The sequence below is a fragment of the Haliotis rubra genome, unplaced genomic scaffold (genome assembly GCF_003918875.1).
Source record: "Haliotis rubra isolate DU_JTF1 unplaced genomic scaffold, ASM391887v1 Scf355, whole genome shotgun sequence".
NCBI classification, from domain to species: Eukaryota; Metazoa; Mollusca; class Gastropoda; order Lepetellida; family Haliotidae; genus Haliotis; species Haliotis rubra.
In genome coordinates, this window is record NW_025767030.1 from 46509 (window position 1) to 65957 (window position 19449).

At 47.6% G+C, this 19449-nt stretch overlaps 1 protein-coding gene across 3 annotated transcripts in view; it reads left to right on the forward strand.

The window, feature by feature from the left end:
- Positions 1 to 19449, forward strand: part of LOC124285221 (hemicentin-2-like) — a 106488-nt gene that overhangs the window by 17081 nt on the left and 69958 nt on the right. For all 3 annotated transcript variants that reach the window (XM_046721417.1, XM_046721418.1, XM_046721420.1), the window contains 4 exons: positions 2312 to 2481; positions 6602 to 6880; positions 8577 to 8722; positions 8808 to 8946. In XM_046721417.1, the coding sequence (XP_046577373.1) occupies positions 2312 to 2481; positions 6602 to 6880; positions 8577 to 8722; positions 8808 to 8946 (734 nt within the window). The remainder of the gene's footprint in view (positions 1 to 2311; positions 2482 to 6601; positions 6881 to 8576; positions 8723 to 8807; positions 8947 to 19449) is intronic.

Genomic DNA, 19449 nt, shown 5'->3' on the forward strand with positions numbered 1-19449 from the left:
TACGCTTTTAATATCAGCAGAGATCTGTCTCCAGTTGTTAAACAGGCTATACTTAATCATGAAATATTCAACAATTTCCATGTGCGTTATTTACAAAAGCGACAAAATCCTCGAACAGAACTCTGATATGTTTGCTTGAAAAACGTTTAACATTTCATTTATACATATATACTACACAGATATATCATTGTATGCATTTCCTTGTAAAATTAATAAAAATATACACTCATTATAAATGAGAAAAATGTCAAGAAACTTCGCCGTACTATGTGGATTGATTTGCTTTTATTCTATAAAATGCAGCAACTGAGACAAAACTTCAGGAAATTTGTAACACTGAGCTGGGGCTAGTAGGACGACGGTATATATACAGCGGAACCACTCCCTACTAGAGCATGGACTAGTATTAACAGTGTAGAATAGATCACGTCACGTCTGTATCCAGCCGACACTATCTGCTTCCCAAATCATCGTGAAGGCATGTTGCTTCTTACTTCTCATAGAACATACTTGCATACAAGTTATAGTTCAGGCTATCGACTCAGTCGTTGCTGGAATTCCTATTTACAATATTTCTTACATTAAATCTTTGTGTGCTCAAAGGGTGGATGTGATTCACAAAGTGTGTTAACACAAACTGTCAGATGTTTACCGACAGGTATGGATGAAGCTGTCTTAGATTTACAACAATCTTGCGATATCTTAGGGCTACGGTAGTTTTGAAAATATTCTGCGACAGTCTACGATTTCCTTGGATATATTTATGATAATTCAAGGGCAAGGGTCGCTTCGAAAATGTAGGCCTATATGATAACACAAAAAAGCTGTGATTAGCGTGATGCCATTAGATTTGAAAAATAGCTGTTTCCGGTTTTAAAACAATTTTGAAGTTTGAACAGATGAACATTGACAGATCCATTCAGTGTTGATGGTCTCATGACGATTCGAGTGACGTCAAAGAATAACGGTGTGCGTGGCAGTTATATTAGGCACTGTGGTTTATAACGAAATTGCACAATTCTGTGACATTAATCCGAGGTGGATACACCCAATTAAAAAATCATGTATGTATTATTATATAATGCTTGCATATCCCTTGGAGTCACACACATTTAAATATTATTATAACACGAATATTAAATTGAGCATGTATTTAATCACCTTCAATTATAAAGAAACAAATAGTGGAACTGCCATTTGGAGTATTCCATACTTCATCCATTCAGAAAAATGCGTGCGTTACCCAGTACATATTCTATCGAAAATATAAGAGGTATTCATAAATAAGAGAAGATTACAGAAATACAAAGAGGTTGCAAGTAATGGATGAATAAGAAACGGAATGACGAGTAATGTCGGCGGTATATTGTAAGGCAAAATGCAGACGCGTGACGCATTCCTGTTGGTACTTGAGTATGTTTCTCCAGTGGTCTTTCCATGGACAACTAATATGTTCCTGCCAGGCGGTGTGTTGTAAGACAGTGGTTTCCATGGACAACCCACATGTTCCTGCTAGGCGGTGTGTTGTAAGACAGTGGTTTCCATGGACAACTCACATGTTCTTGCTAGGCGGTGTGTTGTAAGGCAGTGGTCTTTCCATGGACAACTCACATGTTCTTGCTAGGCGGTGTGTTGTAAGGCAGTGGTTTCCATGGACAACCCACATGTTCTTGCTAGGCGGTGTGTTGTAAGGCAGTGGTCTTTCCATGGACAACTCACATGTTCCTGCCAGGCGGAGTGTTGTTCATCGTAGCATAACGTCACGCTGGCATCAGCACAAACAGGCTACCAACACCAACAACCGACCAAGCTCTGGACGCACGATTAGTGCAGGGACTGTACGGATCACGAGCACCACGTCCAGCCGCCACGTCCAGCCACCACGTCCAGCCACCACGTCAAGCCACCACGTCCAGCCACCACGTCCAGTCACCACGTCCAGCCACCACGTCCAGCCACCACGTCCAACCACCACGTCCAACCACCTCGTCCAGCCACCACGTCCAGCCACCACGTCCAGCCACCATGTCCAACTGTGCTGACCGCTGCGTTAAACAGCAAACCAACCAATCAACCATGTCAAGGAATTGCATTGGGCATAAATGTGGTCACCAAACATCATATTTTAATTGTCCTCCACATACGTAGTAGAAAGCTTTCTGAAAGATGTAAGCAGTTTCGTGCAAGTAAGAGCTCTCCACGAAACGCACTGTCACACAAATTTGTAGACACAACAGTTATATCCCATAGTTATATGTATTGATATTAAGATTGCCTGAAAGCTGAAAGGTTGATATCCGTATCTTTTCAGTTGGCGCTTTAAAGACGCTGACCTTGTCCGTGACCAGAATACCGTGATCTATGCTAACGGCAGTCTTCTGGTGAAAAATGTTCAGGCACAAAGCACCGGAACCTATAGCTGCATCGCCCTCAATGGGAGACAGAGCATTTACTCGAGACCTGCAAGCCTGAGACTAGCAAGTAAGTACAACTAGTATATCGTCTTGTATCACACATCACCCAGTTACATTTTTGAGTGTCAACTTGTAATGTCAGACCAAAATCCATTTCCTATTCATCTTGTCACCACCTCGTCACAATTGTCACACACCTGTCAAATATATTCATCATCGGTACACTGGACAAATATATTCATCAGCGGTACACTGAACAAATATATTCATCAGCGGTACACTGGACAAATATATTCATCAGCGGTACACTGGACAAATATATTCATCAGCGGTACACTGGACAAATATATTCATCAGCGGTACACTGGACAAATATATTCATCAGCGGTACACTGGACAAATATATTCATCAGCGGTACACTGGACAAATATATTCATCAGCGGTACACTGGACAAATATATTCATCAGCGGTACACTGGACAAATATATTCATCAGCGGTACACTGGACAAATATATTCATCAGCGGTACATTGGACAAATATATTCATCAGCGGTACACTGGACAAATATATTCATCAGCGGTACAATGGACAAATATATTCATCAGCGGTACATTGGACAAATATATTCATCAGCGGTACACTGGACAAATATATTCATCAGCGGTACACTGGACAAATATATTCATCAGCGGTACACTGGACAAATATATTCATCAGCGGTACACTGGACAAATATATTCATCAGCGGTACACTGGACAAATATATTCATCAGCGGTACACTGGACAAATATATTCATCAGCGGTACACTTTACAAATATATTCATCAGCGGTACACTTTACAAATATATTCATCAGCGGTACACTAGACAAATATATTCATCAGCGGTACACTGGACAAATATATTCATCAGCGGTACACTTTACAAATATATTTATCAGCGGTACACTAGACAAATATATTCATCAGCGGTACACTGGACAAATATATTCATCAGCGGTACACTGGACAAATATATTTATCAGCGGTACACTGGACAAATATATTCATCAGCGGTACACTGGACAAATATATTCATCAGCGGTACACTTTACAAATATATTTATCAGCGGTACACTAGACAAATATATTTATCAGCGGTACACTAGACAAATATATTCATCAGCGGTACACTGGACAAATATATTCATCAGCGGTACACTGGACAAATATATTTATCAGCAGTACACTGGACAAATATATTCATCAGCGGTACACTGGACAAATATATTCATCAGCGGTACACTTTACGAATATATTCATCAGCGGTACACTAGACAAATATATTCATCAGCGGTACACTGGACAAATATATTCATCAGCGGTACACTGTACAAATATATTCATCAGAGGTACACTGGACAAATATATTCATCAGCGGTACACTGGACAAATATATTCATCAGCAGTACACTGGACAAATATATTCATCAGCGGTACACTTTACGAATATATTCATCAGCGGTACACTAGACAAATATATTTGTCTAGTGTACCGCTGATGAATATATTTATTCAGTGTACCATTGTCAATACATTACACAACAAATATGCTCAAAGGCAAAAGTTGTTGTGACTGACTTGAAGACAAATATGTGAATTAACAACTGATATTTTTATGATGAGACTTTTTATATTTTGCAAGAAAATCATTCCACAATAGGATTGCAAATGGGGAGTCTTAAACTTTTCTGACGGACACATTCTAATCAGGTCACAGTGGGCGAACGGTCAAAGTGAAATTCACAGATTCAATAGCGTGTATGTCCACCATGAGCATTCTTCACACCTGCGCCTCGTAGAGCCGATCAAACGTCGCAAAATGTCTTGTGGATTGGCATTCAATATCTGTGGCAGCAACTGGCGGAGTTCCTGAAGCATGACTGGGGGATTTGGCCAACGCCGCAATGCCCGCTCCATTTCGTCCCAGACGTGTTCGATATGGGACAGATCTGGGGATTTAGTTAACATTGTGCTGCACGAATAACTGCTGAACCACCCTGGCGTCATGAGTTCTGGCGTTGTCCTGCTGGAAGATCATTCCTGGGCCATTCTGCTGGAAGATCATTCCTGGGCCATTCTGGTCGAGAAACGGTATGACGATTGGATTAGCAAGTACGTCTCTGTACCTGTGAACCGTTACATTTCCATTGATGACAAGCAAAGGTGTACGTCCAGCACTCGTTATCCAACCCCAAGCCACCACTCCACCGCCGCCAAAACAGCCGGCCTCAAGGACACAGTTCCTAACATAACGCTCACCACATCGCCGGTAAACTCTGGTTCTGGCAAGAGAATCTGGACTCGACAGTGAACCTAACCCTCCGAATTTTAAGGCGAGAAAGCGATGGCCCTAATCAGCCACAATAGTGAAGAGAACACGTCTCCACTCACATGTTCTCCACCGCAGATGTTGTCTGCACCATGGCGTTGACGTTGAAAATGTCAAAATCTGTCGTCTGGCCGGCGAATGGCCCTTGGCGGTATCCTGTTGACATCAGGAACTGTTCGGGCTGTCAGTGTGGCTGGATGGAATCTTTGGCGCAGATGGGTGGTTGGAATCCAACGACCGTTGCGTGACGTGGTTACAGGTGGACGGCCACGATGTCTCCACAAGCGGCATATTTTGTTCCTGTGCACGTTAAACTGTTGTGCAGCGTTTCGCTGAGGTGTGTCGGTTTCAAATGGCTCGCCATCTTTCAGTTTGAAATGCAAGCAGATTCTTCCATATTTGTGTTTTTCAGATTCGTCGACGTCTAAACTATTATTTGGGTGTCATTGATTCGAGGTTTAGAGCTACAGTTTTTAAAAGGGCACATTTATGCCTATTTTCTCACGTATGTAAAACAAACACAACCAACAGGGCCCTGTCTGGATTATGGATTAAGTGTGTTATTAAGAATATTAAAATGCGTTATTAAAAAAATATCAGTCATGTAAACAAATGTGTTGATCACACTATCTTTTGCCTTGAGTTTTTTTAATTGCCAATACACTGGACAAAAATAAATTCATTATGAGTACACTGGACAACTATATTCATTGTGAGTACACTGGACAAATATATTCATTGCCAAATACACTGGACAAATATATTCACTGGCAGTACACTGGACAAATATATTCTTCACCAAATTATAAAATGATATTCACGGGCAGAACTTTATAAAGTGATATTCATGGGCAGTACTTTATATAGTGATATTCACGGGCAGTACTTTATAGAGTGATATTCATTGGCAGTACTTTGTAAAGTGATATTCACGGGCAGTACTTTATAAAGTGATATTCTTGGGCGGTACTTTATATAGTGATATTCACGGGCAGTACTTTATAAAGTGATATTCATTGGCAGTACTTTGTAAAGTGATATTCACGGGCAGTACTTTATAAAGTGATATTCATTGGCAGTACTTTATAAAGTGATATTCATTGGCAGTACTTTGTAAAGTGATATTCATGGGCAGTACTTTATAAAGTGATATTCATTGGCAGTACTTTGTAAAGTGATATTCATGGGCAGTACTTTATAAAGTGATATTCATGGGCAGTACTTTATAAAGTGATATTCATGGGCAGTACTTTATAAAGTGATATTCACGGGCAGTACTTTGTAAAGTGATATTCACGGGCAGTACTTTATAAAGTGATATTCATGGGCTGTACTTTACACACCGATATAACTGAGCAATATATATTTCACGGGTACTAGTATATACATCGGAACAACGTTGGAAAGAAACATTACATGGCAGTAGTGTAATTTCAGGAGGGTCTCGCCTCTGCAATAGAGAGGTCTCCTACTTGAAATTACTACTGAAGGATTTCCATCGTTGGTAGATTACAAAAGAATATTATTTTGTACTGGATAAACAGAGGGCATGTCGCGATAGTAAATTCAAAGAAGCATCAGTTGAGGTGCGTCTCGATCGAGGTGTCTAATCTAATTCCGAGGACTCTCCTAGCAAAGTATTTAGTCCCTGTTACTATTTGCGATTGTCGAGATTGTGCTGTAATCAGCTGCTGGACAAGCTAGCCGAACAACAAATCTCTGGTAAACAGTGCTAGACCAGTGTAATAACGAAATGTCATTGATGAAGTGTTACATAACTTATTACTATAATACTTATATTTTCTAACACAGGCTTGCCGTCGTTTGCAATTGACCCTGCCAGCCATACAGCAAGAGTAGGTGCATCAACCTCGCTCGAGTGCGCCGTGGAAAGTGTACCCCTCCCTGTCATCTGGTGGGTAAAGGATGGCATGCTACTCAGGTCAGGTGACGTTACACAGACGGATTACAGGAGCAGACTGACCATCCCCTCTGTCACATACAGAGACCAGGGATACTACAGCTGCGTGGCAACAAACACAGTCCTCCTCCAGTCCACCAACAGTAGCCAAGCATTACTCACAGTCCAGGGTAAGGCAGCCATACTGTATATGTAATATCGTTATGTAGTTAATTATAATGAAAACGTGTACAATGGGGTCAGAGCAAGAATATTCTTACTGTAGTGAACTAAGCCATCGATACCTTTGGTAGGTACATGAGTCAAGAACACTGGATGCTGCTTGCTTAAACCGTGTACATGCAACATATTGCACGTACATAACGCGGCAGAGAGTCTCGGAGCAATTCGTGTATGTCACCAATGGATGTAGGCATGGTCACTCTCATTACCTCAGGGGTGAAACATATCGGTCAACATGTGTGTGATGTGTACATAATTACATTAGGCATTTGATTATCTGATCCTAAATCCTGACTTCCCAACAACCATCCGTTCACATTTCGATCGCATATAATAACATGTAGTGAGTGAGTCAGTCAGCCAGTAATCAACATCATGAGCATCGATCTACGCGCAATACGGATACGATGACATGTGTCAACCAAGTCAGCGAGCCTGAGACCCCACCCAACCAACCCCTACCCCACCACTGGGGAATTAGAAACAGATCTAACTAACCTAACTGATCTCGGTGTTTCAGTTGCCTCGTCCTGTCTGTTACACGCTTGTTGTTGAGGGGGTTACATGTTCAAAGGGCGAAATCAACGATTACAATGAATTTCAACGGGCCTTTTCCCAGTTGTCATGAGACATTGCTCCATTGATATGACGCAAGTACGGTCTTTGACAACAACGTCACTCCGTTTAATCCCACACATACTCTACAGGGGAGACATCCGACGAATTTGCAGGCCAAGGCAGTACTTAAACATCGTGCTGTTGAAGAAATTCACAGCAACTCGTGCGTTCGTGTGAGGACGGGCATAGCGCCGTTGAAATGGCAATCGTGGACCACGGCGTTGAATAAACGGAAATGCCACTGGTTCGACAACCTGGTCTCTGTAACCCACACCTGTCAGACTGCCCTGCACAACAACTAAAGGGGTCCTCTGACGTGAATTCATCCCCTCCCAAACGCTGGAGCATACAACACCCAAGACGTCACTACCGAGGTTGGCGTCACGATATTGGCACCGATTTCCTCGATGACGTTGAGTCAATGATAGGTTGTATGGCGGAACGACGTGGTCGTATTCCGTAATGACGTAAGCGGTTCTGAATGAGTCTGGAATGCTCTGAGCAGTGGTGGCCTGTGCCCAGGATGGGTCACCCGTATACATTTATCATGTCGTCTGCACGCTGGCGATCGGCAACTTAAGAAACTTAATGAAACGTCTGATAACGTCTCAACAGTGCTGACATGGTGTTCCTGTGGCGGGGAAACAGCCCCCTGTATTGGGACCTTTCCACGGACCATCCCCCATGACGTTGGGCACTCTTTACTCGAAGCATGATGTGTGGTTCATTAGCCGTTTAGTTTTTAAATGATCAAACGTCACACGGTTAAACTTCACAAATCGACAGCAGTTTTTACATCCATGTGCTAAACGCACATGCACATGCAGGAAACGTAGCTTATACATGAATGTAGCTTATACAATTCACTAATTACTGTGTTTACTCCTGTATTTGTTTACACGTGTAGTTCTAATATATATTTCCTAAGCGCACAGTTTCTTTTTGTAAATGATATATGTCGTCAGTGCCGGCAGGTTATCGTGTGTATTACGGTCATGTCCATGATTATGCTATCATCATCACCAGGTAGACCCGCCCTTGTTCTTCCACCCGGAAATGTGACTGTTCCTGAGACGTACACGGCAGTGTTCGATTGTGTAGTCATAGGTAACCCTCGACCCGATGTCACTTGGCTCAAGGTAGATACGAAAGGACTCCAAAGTCAACTGATGGTGAGTAGGTTTGGTATTTTCATCTAAAGTGTACTGACAACAGCCCAAATACAGATAAATATAAATATATGTTATAAACTTCCAGTTCCAAGGTAGAATATCTAAATACCCAAATGGAACGCTGGTACTACGTGGCGCTGTGAAGGAAGACGCGGGAAGTTACACATGCCTCGCCAGGAACAACATCGGGGAGGATAGCGCTACTGCCAGTCTAACCGTAGAAGGTCAGTGTCAGTGTCTCTCTGGACTTGTAGAGCTGTGGGTGAGAAACAATTGTCAATATCTCCCTGGCCTTCTACAGCCATGGGTGAGAAACATTTGTCAATCTCTCCCTGGTCTTGTACAACCGTGGGTGAGAAACCAGTGTCAGATTCTCCCTGGTCTTGTACAACCGTGGGTGAGAAACCAGTGTCAGACTCTCCCTGGTCTTGTACAACCGTTAGTGAGAAACCAGTGTCAGGCTCTCCCTGGTCTTGTACAACCGTGGGTGAGAAACAATTGTCAATCTCTCCCCGGTCTCGACAACCGTGGGCAAGAAACCAGTGTCAATCTCTCCCTGGTCTTGTACAACCGTGGGTGAGAAACCAGTGTCAGACTCTCCCTGGTCTTGTACAACCGTGGGTGAGAAACGATTGTCAATCTCTCCCTGGTCTTGTACAACCGTGGGTGAGAAACAAGTGTCAGACACCGCCTCGTCTTGTACAACCGTGGGTGAGAAACCAGTGTCAGACTCTCCCTGGTCTTGTACAACCGTGGGTGAGAAACCAGTGTCAGTCTCTCCCTGGTCATGTACATCCGTGGGTGAGAAACCAGTGTCAGTCTCTCCCTGGTCTTGTAAAACCGTGGGTGAGAAACCAGTGTCAGTCTCTCCCTGGTCTTGTACAACAGTGGGTGATAAGCCAGTGTCAGACTCTCCCTGGTCTTGTACAACCGTGGGTGAGAAACCAGTGTCAGTGTCTCCCTGGTCTTGTACAACCGTGGGTGAGAAACCAGTGTCAGACTCTCCCTGGTCTTGTACAACCGTGGGTGAGAAACCAGTGTCAGCCTCTCCCTGGATTTGTACAACCGTGGGTGAGAAACCAGTGTCAGTCTCTCCCTGGTCTTGTACAAACGTGGGTGAGAAACCAGTGTCAGTCTCTCCTTGGTCTTGTAGAACCGTGGGTGAGAAACCAGTGTCAGACTCCCCCTGGTCTTGTACAACCGTGGTTGAGAAACCAGTGTCAGTGTCTCCCTCGTCTTGTACAACCGTGGGTGAGAAACCAGTGTCAGTCTCTCCCTGGTCTTGTACAACCGTGGTTGAGAAACCAGTGTCAATCTCTCTCTGGTCTTGTACAAACGTGGGTGAGAAACCAGTGTCAGTCTCTTCCTGGTCTTGTACAACCGTGGGTGAGAAACCAGTGTCAGACTCTCCCTGGTCTTGTACAACCGTGGGTGAGAAACCAGTGTCAGACTCTCCCTGGTCTTGTACAACGTGGGTGAGAAACCAGTGTCAGACTCTCCCTGGTCTTGTACAACCGTGGTTGAGAAACCAGTGTCAATCTCTCTCTGGTCTTGTACAAACGTGGGTGAGAAACCAGTGTCAGTCTCTTCCTGGTCTTGTACAACCGTGGGTGAGAAACCAGTGTCAGACTCTCCCTGGTCTTGTACAACCGTGGGTGAGAAACCAGTGTCAGACTCTCCCTGGTCTTGTACAACGTGGGTGAGAAACCAGTGTCAGACTCTCCCTGGTCTTGTACAACCGTGGGTGAGAAACCAGTGTCAGACTCTCCCTGGTCTTGTACAACCGTGGTTGAGAAACCAGTGTCAGACTCTCCCTGGTCTTGTACAACCGTGGGTGAGAAGCCAGTGTCAGTCTCTCCTTGGTCTTGTACAACCGTGGGTGAGAAACCAGTGTCAGACTCTCCCTGGTCTTGTACAACCGTGGTTGAGAAACCAGTGTCAGACTCTCCCTGGTCTTGTACAACAGTGGTTGGTAAGCCAGTGTCAGACTCCCCCTCGTCTTGTACAACCGTGGGTGAGAAACCAGTGTCAGACTCTCCCTCGTCATGTACAACCGTGGGTGAGAAACCAGTGTCAGACTCTCCCTGGTCTTGTACAACCGTGGGTGAGAAACCAGTGTCAGTCTCTCCCTGGTCTTGTACAACCGTGGGTGAGAAACCAGTGTCAGACTCTCCCTGGTCTTGTACAACCGTGGGTGAGATACCAGTGTCAGTGTCACCCTGATCTTGTACAGCCGTGGGTGAGAAACCAGTGTCAGACTCTCCCTTGTCTTGTACAACTGTGGGTGAGAAACCAGTGTCAGACTCTCCCTGGTCTTGTACAACCGTGGGTCAGAAACCAGTGTCAGTGTCTCCCTGGTCTTGTACAACCGTGGGTGAGAAACCAGTGTCAGTCTCTCCCTGGTCTTGTACAACCGTGGGTGAGAAACCAGTGTCAGTGTCTCCCTGATCTTGCACAACAGTGGGTGAGAAACCAGTGTCAGACTCTCCCTGGTCTTGTACAACCGTGGGTCAGAAACCAGTGTCAGTGTCTCCCTCGTCGTGTACAACCGTGGGTGAGAAACCAGTGTCAGACTCTCCCCTGATCTTGTACAACCGTGGGTGAGAAACCAGTGTCAGTCTCTCCCTGGTCTTGTACAACCGTGGGTGAGAAACCAGTGTCAGTGTCTCCCTGATCTTGCACAACAGTGGGTGAGAAACCAGTGTCAGACTCTCCCTGGTCTTGTACAACCGTGGGTCAGAAACCAGTGTCAGTGTCTCCCTCGTCGTGTACAAACGTGGGTGAGAAACCAGTGTCAGACTCTCCCTGATCTTGTACAACCGTGGTTGAGAAACCAGTGTCAGTCTCTCCCTGGTCTTGTACAACCGTGGGTCAGAAACCAGTGTCAGTCTCTCCCTCGTCTTGTACAACCGTGGTTGAGAAACCAGAGTCAGTGTCTCCCTGGTCTTGTACAACCGTGGGTGAGAAACCAGTGTCAGTCTCTCCCTGGTCTTCTACAACCGTGGTTGAGAAACCAGTGTCAGACTCTCCCTGGTCTTGTACAACCGTGGGTGAGAAACCAGTGTCAGACTCTCCCTGGTCTTGTACAACCGTGGGTGAGAAACCAGTGTCAGTCTCTCCCTGGTCTTGTACAACCGTGGGTGAGAAACCAGTGTCAGTCTCTCCCTCGTCTTGTACAACCGTGGGTGAGAAACCAGTGTCAGTCTCTCCCTGGTCTTGTACAACCGTGGGTGAGAAACCAGTGTCAGACTCTCCCTGGTCTTGTACAGCCGTGGTTGAGAAACCAGTGTCAGTCTCTCCCTCGTCTTGTACAACCGTGGGTGAGAAACCAGTGTCAGTCTCTCCCTGGTCTTGTACAACCGTGGGTGAGAAACCAGTGTCAGACTCTCCCTGGTCTTTTACAACCGTGGGTGAGAAACCAGTGTCAGTCTCTCCCTGGTCATGTACAACCGTGGGTGAGAAACCAGAGTCAGTCTCTCCCTGGTCTTGTACAACCGTGGGTGAGAAACCAGTGTCAGTGTCTCCCTGGTCTTGTACAACAGTGGGTGAGAAACCAGTGTCAGACTCTCCCTGGTCTTGTACAACCGTGGGTCAGAAACCAGTGTCAGTGTCTCCCTCGTCGTGTACAAACGTGGGTGAGAAACCAGTGTCAGACTCTCCCTGATCTTGTACAACCGTAGTTGAGAAACCAGTGTCAGTCTCTCCCTGGTCTTGTACAACCGTGGGTGAGAAACCAGTGTCAGTCTCTCCCTGGTCTTGTACAACCGTGGGTGAGAAACCAGTGTCAGTGTCTCCCTGGTCTTGTACAGCCGTGGTTGATAAACCAGTGTCAGTCTCTCCCTGGTCTTGTACAACCGTGGGTGAGAAACCAGTGTCAGTGTCTCCCTGGTCTTGTACAACCGTGGGTGAGAAACCAGTGTCAGACTCTCCCTGGTCTTGTACAACCGTGGGTGAGAAACCAGTGTCAGACTCTCCCTGGTCATGTACAACCGTGGGTGAGAAACCAGTGTCAGTCTCTCCCTGGTCTTGTAAAACCGTGGGTGAGAAACCAGAGTCAGTCTCTCCCTGGTCTTGTACAACAGTGGGTGATAAGCCAGTGTCAGACTCTCCCTGGTCTTGTACAACCGTGGGTGAGAAACCAGTGTCAGTCTCTCCCTGGTCTTGTACAACCGTGGGTGAGAAACCAGTGTCAGTCTCTCCCTGGTCATGTACATCCGTGGGTGAGAAACCAGTGTCAGTCTCTCCCTGGTCTTGTACAACCGTGGGTGAGAAACCAGTGTCAGTCTCTCCCTGGTCTTGTACAACCGTGGGTGAGAAACCAGTGTCAGTCTCTCCCTGGTCTTGTACAACCGTGGGTGAGAAACCAGTGTCAGACTCTCCCTGGTCTTGTACAACCGTGGGTGAGAAACCAGTGTCAGTGTCTCCCTGGTCTTGTACAACCGTGGGTGAGAAACCAGTGTCAGACTCTCCCTGGTCTTGTACAACCGTGGGTGAGAAACCAGTGTCAGCCTCTCCCTGGTCTTGTACAACCGTGGGTGAGAAACCAGTGTCAGTCTCTCCCTGGTCTTGTACAGCCGTGGGTGAGAAACCAGTGTCAGTCTCTCCTTGGTCTTGTACAACCGTGGGTGAGAAACCAGTGTCAGACTCTCCCTGGTCTTGTACAACCGTGGTTGAGAAACCAGTGTCAGTGTCTCCCTGGTCTTGTACAACCGTGGGTGAGAAACCAGTGTCAGTCTCTCCCTGGTCTTGTACAACCGTGGGTGAGAAACCAGTGTCAGTCTCTCCCTGGTCTTGTACAACCGTGGGTGAGAAACCAGTGTCAGTCTCTCCCTGGTCTTGTACAACCGTGGGTGAGAAACCAGTGTCAGACTCTCCCTGGTCTTGTACAACCGTGGTTGAGAAACCAGTGTCAGACTCTCCCTGGTCTTGTACAACCGTGGGTGAGAAACCAGTGTCAGTCTCTCCCTGGTCTTGTACAACCGTGGGTGAGAAACCAGTGTCAGACTCTCCCTGGTCTTGTACAACCGTGGTTGAGTAAGCCAGTGTCAGACTCTCCTCGGTCTTGTACAACCGTGGGTGAGAAACCAGTGTCAGACTCTCCCTGGTCTTGTACAACCGTGGGTGAGAAACCAGTGTCAGACTCTCCCTGGTCTTGTACAACCGTGGGTGAGAAAACCAGTGTCAGTCTCTCTCCTGGTCTTGTACAACCGTGGGTGAGAAACCAGTGTCAGTCTCTCCTTGGTCTTGTACAACCGTGGGTGAGAAACCAGTGTCAGACTCTCCTGGTCTTGTACAACCGTGGGTGAGAAACCAGTGTCAGTGTCACCCTGATCTTGTACAGCCGTGGGTGAGAAACCAGTGTCAGACTCTCCCTTGTCTTGTACAACTGTGGGTGAGAAACCAGTGTCAGACTCTCCCTGGTCTTGTACAACCGTGGGTCAGAAACCAGTGTCAGTGTCTCCCTGGTCTTGTACAACCGTGGGTGAGAAACCAGTGTCAGTCTCTCCCTGGTCTTGTACAACCGTGGGTGAGAAACCAGTGTCAGTGTCTCCCTGATCTTGCACAACAGTGGGTGAGAAACCAGTGTCAGACTCTCCCTGGTCTTGTACAACCGTGGGTCAGAAACCAGTGTCAGTGTCTCCCTCGTCGTGTACAACCGTGGGTGAGAAACCAGTGTCAGACTCTCCCTGATCTTGTACAACCGTGGGTGAGAAACCAGTGTCAGTCTCTCCCTGGTCTTGTACAACCGTGGGTGAGAAACCAGTGTCAGTGTCTCCCTGATCTTGCACAACAGTGGGTGAGAAACCAGTGTCAGACTCTCCCTGGTCTTGTACAACCGTGGGTCAGAAACCAGTGTCAGTGTCTCCCTCGTCGTGTACAAACGTGGGTGAGAAACCAGTGTCAGACTCTCCCTGATCTTGTACAACCGTGGTTGAGAAACCAGTGTCAGTCTCTCCCTGGTCTTGTACAACCGTGGGTGAGAAACCAGTGTCAGTCTCTCCCTCGTCTTGTACAACCGTGGTTGAGAAACCAGAGTCAGTGTCTCCCTGGTCTTGTACAACCGTGGGTGAGAAACCAGTGTCAGTCTCTCCCTGGTCTTCTACAACCGTGGTTGAGAAACCAGTGTCAGACTCTCCCTGGTCTTGTACAACCGTGGGTGAGAAACCAGTGTCAGACTCTCCCTGGTCTTGTACAACCGTGGGTGAGAAACCAATGTCAGTCTCTCCCTGGTCTTGTACAACCGTGGGTGAGAAACCAGTGTCAGTCTCTTCCTCGTCTTGTACAACCGTGGGTGAGAAACCAGTGTCAGTCTCTCCCTGGTCTTGTACAACCGTGGGTGAGAAACCAGTGTCAGACTCTCCCTGGTCTTGTACAGCCGTGGTTGAGAAACCAGTGTCAGTCTCTCCCTCGTCTTGTACAACCGTGGGTGAGAAACCAGTGTCAGTCTCTCCCTGGTCTTGTACAACCGTGGGTGAGAAACCAGTGTCAGACTCTCCCTGGTCTTTTACAACCGTGGGTGAGAAACCAGTGTCAGTCTCTCCCTGGTCATGTACAACCGTGGGTGAGAAACCAGAGTCAGTCTCTCCCTGGTCTTGTACAACCGTGGGTGAGAAACCAGTGTCAGTGTCTCCCTGGTCTTGTACAACAGTGGGTGAGAAACCAGTGTCAGACTCTCCCTGGTCTTGTACAACCGTGGGTCAGAAACCAGTGTCAGTGTCTCCCTCGTCGTGTACAAACGTGGGTGAGAAACCAGTGTCAGACTCTCCCTGATCTTGTACAACCGTAGTTGAGAAACCAGTGTCAGTCTCTCCCTGGTCTTGTACAACCGTGGGTGAGAAACCAGTGTCAGTCTCTCCCTGGTCTTGTACAACCGTGGGTGAGAAACCAGTGTCAGTGTCTCCCTGGTCTTGTACAGCCGTGGTTGATAAACCAGTGTCAGTCTCTCCCTGGTCTTGTACAACCGTGGGTGAGAAACCAGTGTCAGTGTCTCCCTGGTCTTGTACAACCGTGGGTGAGAAACCAGTGTCAGACTCTCCCTGGTCTTGTACAACCGTGGGTGAGAAACCAGTGTCAGACTCTCCCTGGTCATGTACAACCGTGGGTGAGAAACCAGTGTCAGTCTCTCCCTGGTCTTGTAAAACCGTGGGTGAGAAACCAGAGTCAGTCTCTCCCTGGTCTTGTACAACAGTGGGTGATAAGCCAGTGTCAGACTCTCCTGGTCTTGTACAACCGTGGGTGAGAAACCAGTGTCAGTCTCTCCCTGGTCTTGTACAACCGTGGGTGAGAAACCAGTGTCAGTCTCTCCCTGGTCATGTACATCCGTGGGTGAGAAACCAGTGTCAGTCTCTCCCTGGTCTTGTAAAACCGTGGGTGAGAAACCAGTGTCAGTCTCTCCCTGGTCTTGTAGAAACCAGTGGGTGAGAAACCAGTGTCAGTCTCTCCCTGGTCTTGTACTTGTACAGTGTCAGACCGTGGTGTGAGAAACCAGTGTCAGTGTCTCCCTGGTCTTGTACAACCGTGGGTGAGAAACCAGTGTCAGACTCTCCCTGGTCTTGTACAACCGTGGGTGAGAAACCAGTGTCAGCCTCTCCCTGGATTTGTACAACCGTGGGTGAGAAACCAGTGTCAGTCTCTCCCTGGTCTTGTACAAACGTGGGTGAGAAACCAGTGTCAGTCTCTCCTTGGTCTTGTAGAACCGTGGGTGAGAAACCAGTGTCAGACTCCCCCTGGTCTTGTACAACCGTGGTTGAGAAACCAGTGTCAGTGTCTCCCTCGTCTTGTACAGCCGTGGGTGAGAAACCAGTGTCAGTCTCTCCCTGGTCTTGTACAACCGTGGTTGAGAAACCAGTGTCAATCTCTCTCTGGTCTTGTACAAACGTGGGTGAGAAACCAGTGTCAGTCTCTTCCTGGTCTTGTACAACCGTGGGTGAGAAACCAGTGTCAGACTCTCCCTGGTCTTGTACAACCGTGGTTGAGAAACCAGTGTCAGACTCTCCCTGGTCTTGTACAACCGTGGGTGAGAAACCAGTGTCAGTCTCTCCTTGGTCTTGTACAACCGTGGTTGAGAAACCAGTGTCAGACTCTCCCTGGTCTTGTACAACAGTGGTTAGTAAGCCAGTGTCAGACTCCCCCTCGTCTTGTACAACCGTGGGTGAGAAACCAGTGTCAGACTCTCCCTCGTCATGTACAACCGTGGGTGAGAAACCAGTGTCAGACTCTCCCTGGTCTTGTACAACCGTGGGTGAGAAACCAGTGTCAGTCTCTCCCTGGTCTTGTACAACCGTGGTTGAGAAACCAGTGTCAGTCTCTCCTTGGTCTTGTACAACCGTGGGTGAGAAACCAGTGTCAGACTCTCCCTGGTCTTGTACAACCGTGGGTGAGATACCAGTGTCAGTGTCACCCTGATCTTGTACAGCCGTGGGTGAGAAACCAGTGTCAGACTCTCCCTTGTCTTGTACAACTGTGGGTGAGAAACCAGTGTCAGACTCTCCCTGGTCTTGTACAACCGTGGGTCAGAAACCAGTGTCAGTGTCTCCCTGGTCTTGTACAACCGTGGGTGAGAAACCAGTGTCAGTCTCTCCCTGGTCTTGTACAACCGTGGGTGAGAAACCAGTGTCAGTGTCTCCCTGATCTTGCACAACAGTGGGTGAGAAACCAGTGTCAGACTCTCCCTGGTCTTGTACAACCGTGGGTCAGAAACCAGTGTCAGTGTCTCCCTCGTCGTGTACAACCGTGGGTGAGAAACCAGTGTCAGACTCTCCCTGATCTTGTACAACCGTGGGTGAGAAACCAGTGTCAGTCTCTCCCTGGTCTTGTACAACCGTGGGTGAGAAACCAGTGTCAGTGTCTCCCTGATCTTGCACAACAGTGGGTGAGAAACCAGTGTCAGACTCTCCCTGGTCTTGTACAACCGTGGGTCAGAAACCAGTGTCAGTGTCTCCCTCGTCGTGTACAAACCGTGGGTGAGAAACCAGTGTCAGACTCTCCTGATCTTGTACAACCGTGGGTGAGAAACCAGTGTCAGTCTCTCCCTGGTCTTGTACAACCGTGGGTGAGAAACCAGTGTCAGTCTCTCCCTCGTCTTGTACAACCGTGGTTGAGAAACCAGAGTCAGTGTCTCCTGGTCTTGTACAACCGTGGGTGAGAAACCAGTGTCAGTCTCTCCCTGGTCTTCTACAACCGTGGTTGAGAAACCAGTGTCAGACTCTCCCTGGTCTTGTACAACCGTGGGTGAGAAACCAGTGTCAGACTCTCCTGGTCTTGTACAACCGTGGGTGAGAAACCAATGTCAGTCTCTCCCTGGTCTTGTACAACCGTGGGTGAGAAACCAGTGTCAGTCTCTCCCTCGTCTTGTACAACCGTGGGTGAGAAACCAGTGTCAGTCTCTCCCTGGTCTTGTACAACCGTGGTTGAGAAACCAGTGTCAGACTCTCCCTGGTCTTGTACAGCCGTGGTTGAGAAACCAGTGTCAGTCTCTCCCTCGTCTTGTACAACCGTGGGTGAGAAACCAGTGTCAGTCTCTCCCTGGTCTTGTACAACCGTGGGTGAGAAACCAGTGTCAGACTCTCCTGGTCTTTACAACCGTGGGTGAGAAACCAGTGTCAGTCTCTCCCTGGTCATGTACAACCGTGGGTGAGAAACCAGAGTCAGTCTCTCCCTGGTCTTGTACAACCGTGGGTGAGAAACCAGTGTCAGTGTCTCCCTGGTCTTGTACAACAGTGGGTGAGAAACCAGTGTCAGACTCTCCCTGGTCTTGTACAACCGTGGGTCAGAAACCAGTGTCAGTGTCTCCTTCGTCGTGTACAAACGTGGGTGAGAAACCAGTGTCAGACTCTCCCTGATCTTGTACAACCGTAGTTGAGAAACCAGTGTCAGTCTCTCCCTGGTCTTGTACAACCGTGGGTGAGAAACCAGTGTCAGTCTCTCCCTGGTCTTGTACAACCGTGGGTGAGAAACCAGTGTCAGTGTCTCCCTGGTCTTGTACAGCCGTGGTTGATAAACCAGTGTCAGTCTCTCCCTGGTCTTGTACAACCGTGGGTGAGAAACCAGTGTCAGTGTCTCCCTGGTCTTGTACAACCGTGGGTGAGAAACCAGTGTCAGTCTCTCCCTGGTCTTGTACAACCGTGGGTGAGAAACCAGTGTCAGACTCTCCCTGGTCATGTACAACCGTGGGTGAGAAACCAGTGTCAGTGTCTCCCTGATCTTGCACAACAGTGGGTGAGAAACCAGTGTCAGACTCTCCCTGGTCTTGTACAACCGTGGGTCAGAAACCAGTGTCAGTGTCTCCTTCGTCGTGTACAAACGTGGGTGAGAAACCAGTGTCAGACTCTCCCTGATCTTGTACAACCGTAGTTGAGAAACCAGTGTCAGTCTCTCCCTGGTCTTGTACAACCGTGGGTGAGAAACCAGTGTCAGTCTCTCCCTGGTCTTGTACAACCGTGGGTGAGAAACCAGTGTCAGTGTCTCCCTGGTCTTGTACAGCCGTGGTTGATAAACCAGTGTCAGTCTCTCCCTGGTCTTGTACAACCGTGGGTGAGAAACCAGTGTCAGTGTCTCCCTGGTCTTGTACAACCGTGGGTGAGAAACCAGTGTCAGACTCTCCCTGGTCTTGTACAACCGTGGGTGAGAAACCAGTGTCAGACTCTCCCTGGTCATGTACAACCGTGGGTGAGAAACCAGTGTCAGTCTCTCCCTGGTCTTGTAAAACCGTGGGTGAGAAACCAGAG